Source organism: Vitis riparia, chromosome 17 (assembly GCF_004353265.1).
Source record: "Vitis riparia cultivar Riparia Gloire de Montpellier isolate 1030 chromosome 17, EGFV_Vit.rip_1.0, whole genome shotgun sequence".
NCBI classification, from domain to species: domain Eukaryota; kingdom Viridiplantae; phylum Streptophyta; class Magnoliopsida; order Vitales; family Vitaceae; genus Vitis; species Vitis riparia.
Genome location: NC_048447.1, coordinates 8395120 through 8399409, shown reverse-complemented (window position 1 = coordinate 8399409; position 4290 = coordinate 8395120). Strand labels below are relative to the sequence as shown.

At 37.5% G+C, this 4290-nt stretch overlaps 1 protein-coding gene across 2 annotated transcripts; it reads left to right on the top strand.

The window, feature by feature from the left end:
- The first annotated feature begins 230 nt into the window (after positions 1–230).
- Positions 231–3211, top strand: LOC117904252 (cytochrome P450 71A4-like). 2 transcript variants are annotated; one of them, XM_034816771.1, is made up of 3 exons: positions 231–455; positions 1368–2041; positions 2501–3211. In XM_034816771.1, the coding sequence occupies exons 1-3, from the start codon at positions 434–436 to the stop codon at positions 3110–3112; spliced, it is 1308 nt and encodes a 435-aa protein (XP_034672662.1). In that variant the 5' UTR covers positions 231–433; the 3' UTR covers positions 3113–3211. The 2 variants fall into 2 exon arrangements, with proteins under 2 accessions (XP_034672662.1, XP_034672661.1); XM_034816770.1 differs by lacking the exon at positions 231–455 and having other exon boundaries at positions 1080–2041.
- The last annotated feature ends 1079 nt before the right edge of the window (positions 3212–4290 follow it).

Sequence of the window (4290 nt, the reverse complement as noted above, 5' to 3'; positions counted from 1 at the left end):
TGATACCAGTTATTCATGGTAATAGTTTTGAGTGACTTTGTTTTAGATCTTTCGACTTTTGGTAAAAGGTTTTGAACAAGCTGATCAACTTTAGTGGACATGGATACGTGTTTCGGTAGCTTCCCGCTGCATATAAACCAAGGAAGATCCCAGAACTTGCGATAGAACGCACGCATTTAGATACACAAAAAGAAAATGGGAAGCTTTCTAGATCTTCCGTACAAGGAAAACGCGTCGTTCTTTCTGCTACTTCTCCCCCTTTTTCGTCTTCATATACTTCCTCATCAAATGGCTCTATCCTACTACTCCTACAGTCACCACAAAGAGGCTACCTCCTTCCCCACCAAAGCTCCCAATCATTGGAAACCTCCACCAGCTAGGCTTGCTCCCTCACCGCTCCCTCTGGGCCTTGGCTCAGCGCCATGGCCCCATTATGCTGCTCCATTTTGGCAAAGTTCCGGTGGTCATAGAATTATATGATTAAAACTACTCTAAACAAAAGATTAAGTAGCTAGTGAAGTAGAGAATAGAATTCAAAGCTTTTTGTTAAGAAGATGATTAGTGGTTTTATTATAATTATGATAAGGAGATAGTGTGATGGTTGGTTTTAAAAAAAAAAAAAATCATGGTGTTTTGATTAATTGCTAGCATGGATAGAAGTAACCCTTAAGGTCAAACTTTTGACCTGGGTGTAAAAAGTTTGGATTGCCTGAAATTTGGGTTGTGACAAGGGAACACAACACGACTTTTTTTTGCTGCAATTTGCCTATCAATAATTGGAATATGAGGACACTGTCAAATTATGCACCACACGGAACTAAAATTTGAACTTAAAGCCTTGTCCATTTTTGTATTCATTTTAGTTCACACCAGAGATGGGTGGGTAGATAATTTACGCTAAAACATTTTCATTGATGTCACTCTTTGATGTTTATCGTTTTGACTGAATTGTTGACTTTGGTAAAAGGTTTTGCACAACCTGATCAACTTTAGTGGGATTTGCCACGTGTGGACATGGATACGTGTTTCAGTAGCTTTCTGCTGCATATAAACCAAGGAATCCCAGAACTTGCGATAGAACGCACGCATTTAGGTACACAAAAAGAAAATGGGAAGCTTTCTAGATCTTCTGTACAAGGAAAACGCGTCGTTCTTTCTGCTACTTCTCCCCTTTTTCGTCTTCATATACTTCCTCATCAAATGGCTCTATCCTACTACTCCTGCAGTCACCACAAAGAGGCTACCTCCTTCCCCACCAAAGCTCCCAATCATAGGAAACCTCCACCAACTAGGCTTGCTCCCTCACCGCTCCCTCTGGGCCTTGGCTCAGCGCCATGGCCCCATTATGCTGCTCCATTTTGGCAAAGTTCCAGTGGTCATCGTCTCAGCTGCAGACGCTGCAAGAGAGATCATGAAGACCAATGATGTCATCTTTTTAAACAGACCTAAATCAAGCATCTTTGCGAAACTTCTCTATGATTACAAGGACGTTTCCATGGCCCCCTATGGAGAGTACTGGAGACAGATGAGGAGTATCTGTGTACTCCACCTTCTCAGCAACAGAAGGGTTCAGTCCTTCCGAGGAGTCCGAGAAGAAGAGACAGCCCTTCTGATGGAGAAGATCTCTTCCTCTTCTTCCTCCTCCACCCCAATTGATTTGAGCAAAATGTTTCTGTCCCTAACAAATGATCTCATATGCAGAGTTGCCCTAGGAAGAAAATACAGTGGAGATGAAACTGGAAGAAAATATAGAGAACTGCTGAAGGATTTTGTGGGGTTGCTGGGTGGCTTCGATGTTGGCGACTACATTCCATGGCTGTCATGGGTGAACTTCATCAATGGTTTGGATGCAAAAGTGGAGAAAGTTGCTAAAGAGTTCGATAGATTTCTTGATGAGGTGGTGAAAGAGCACGTGGAGAGAAGGAATAGAGATGGTGTAGATAAGGAAGTGAAGGATTTTGTGGACATTTTGCTTGGCATTCAGGAGGATAATGTCACAGGCGTTGCCATAACTGGAGTTTGCATCAAAGCTCTTACTCTGGTAAGGATGATTAATTAACCATCATGGACGAGCAAAGTTTGTTTGGCAATCAAGAAAAAAAAAAAAAAAAACAAAGTCTTTCTTTCTTTCTATATATAAAAAGGAGCATCATGAATTTAACATTATAACTGGTATTGTTGGACTTTGTGGAGTTGCTTTTTATTATTATTATTATTATTATCATTATTTGTGTATATGTATTGGTATTTATAAGAATTTCCTATTTTCTTCGGTTGCAAGAAGATTCATCTACTTAATTATGCTAACAACCATTTGCCAAGATGATATATCATTATAATAGTACAGTGTGATTTATACAAATTTAAGATCAATAATAATTTTTCCCAAATTATCAAATTAACTTGATATTCATTGTTCATCCATTTCAGAATTCGAAATACCTGTCAGTGTTCTTTCCTGTCAAAAAGCTGCTACTTAATGCATTCTCCCTTCTTGTAGGACATGTTTGCTGCTGGAAGTGACACTACATACACAGTCTTGGAGTGGGCAATGACAGAGCTCTTGAGGCACCCACAAGTCATGAGGCAACTTCAGAATGAGGTCAGAGGAATTGCTCAAGGCAAACTCCTCATAACTGAGGATGACTTAGACAAAATGCAATATTTGAAGGCAGTGATCAAAGAGACTCTCAGACTACACCCTCCAGTCCCACTACTACTTCCCAGAGAATCCACCCGGGGCGCCAAAATAATGGGCTACGACATTGAAGCAGGGACACAAGTCATTACCAATGCATGGGCAATTGGGAGAGACCCACTGTTGTGGGATGAGGCTGAGGAGTTTCGGCCAGAAAGGTTCTTGAATTCTTCTATAGATTTCACAGGGAAAGACTTTGAGTTGATCCCATTTGGAGCTGGCCGGAGAGGTTGCCCGGGAACTCTGTTCGCGGCAATGGCAATTGAGGTTGCGTTAGCAAATCTTGTTCATCGGTTTGATTGGGAAGTGGGTGGTGGAGTTAGAAGGGAGGATTTGGATATGACTGAATGCACTGGTCTGACCATTCATAGAAAAGTTCCACTTCTTGCAGTTGCAACTCCATGGCCTCGCTGAGTGTGTGGATACCTTTCATTTTGTTGTATTATCGTCCTATTTGAGATAAATAATAATAATAATAATAATAATAAATATTCTTTTAATTTGTGCCCTTAATTTTATATTCTAAAATTATATTCAAAATGCTCTAATCCCTGCATTCATGATTGCAAAAATGTAGGACCTACTTTATGTAGTATGTCATTACATGAGGGAGGAGAAAAAAAAAAAAGGAAAAATCGTTTATAAAGATTCTTTTTCCATCGGGCCAATCGCAATTGGGATTGCGTGCATCACAAGAGACTTTTTGAATTGATTCTAATTTCTAAAATCAATTCTATTTTATGGTGACTTCAAGCTTATCTTAGAAAAGGGTCATAGAATCCATGATTAAACTTACTCTAAACAAAAGTTCAAGTAGCCAGTGAAATAGAGAATGAAGGTCCATCACTCACCCATGAATTAATTTTAGTTCATGAATTAATTTTAGTTTTGTGTAATTCAATACATTTTTGTCTTTATATGATCCTAGGTGGTTAATGGTATAGAGTCATGGAAATGGTTATTGAGTTTGTTTTAAGTTTTATGCATCCTAGGAGTAATAATTTGTCGTAAGGATATCTAGAGGAACTTGTTTTAGTAGAAGGAGCTGGTGTTGAAGGGTAAGATGTCTGGTGATTATTCAATTAGGTTTGTAAATCCATGAATAGGCTCAATACTAATGCTTGAAATGAGTTGAATATTTATATATATACATCTCTAGGAGATCCACAAATCCCTAAAAAAAATATAGTAAACAAAAAAAGAAGTAAATTTTCCTAAGATTCAAAATGACTTAGAAAATTGGAAATTAGTCAAGTTTTCTTGTCAAGAAATTTATATATAAAAAAAATATGATCTTTTAAGTTTTTCTTTGATTACAATTAATATGGTTGAATAGACCATAAGTTTGGAATAAGATGACTAAATTACAAGACTTCTAGATATATAGAAAATCTATAGAAAGACATAAGAAAGATTATAACTTTATATTTTTAAGAATAATCCAAATAGTTGTTAAGCCTTTGGTCATAATTGGTCTAAACACTTCCATTGTTATGTGCTTAAGATATAATAGATATCTCGATTATAAAGATTTTACTATATGAGTGGTCAAGACAAGATTAAATGATATACCAATTTATTTTAAGTGTTTT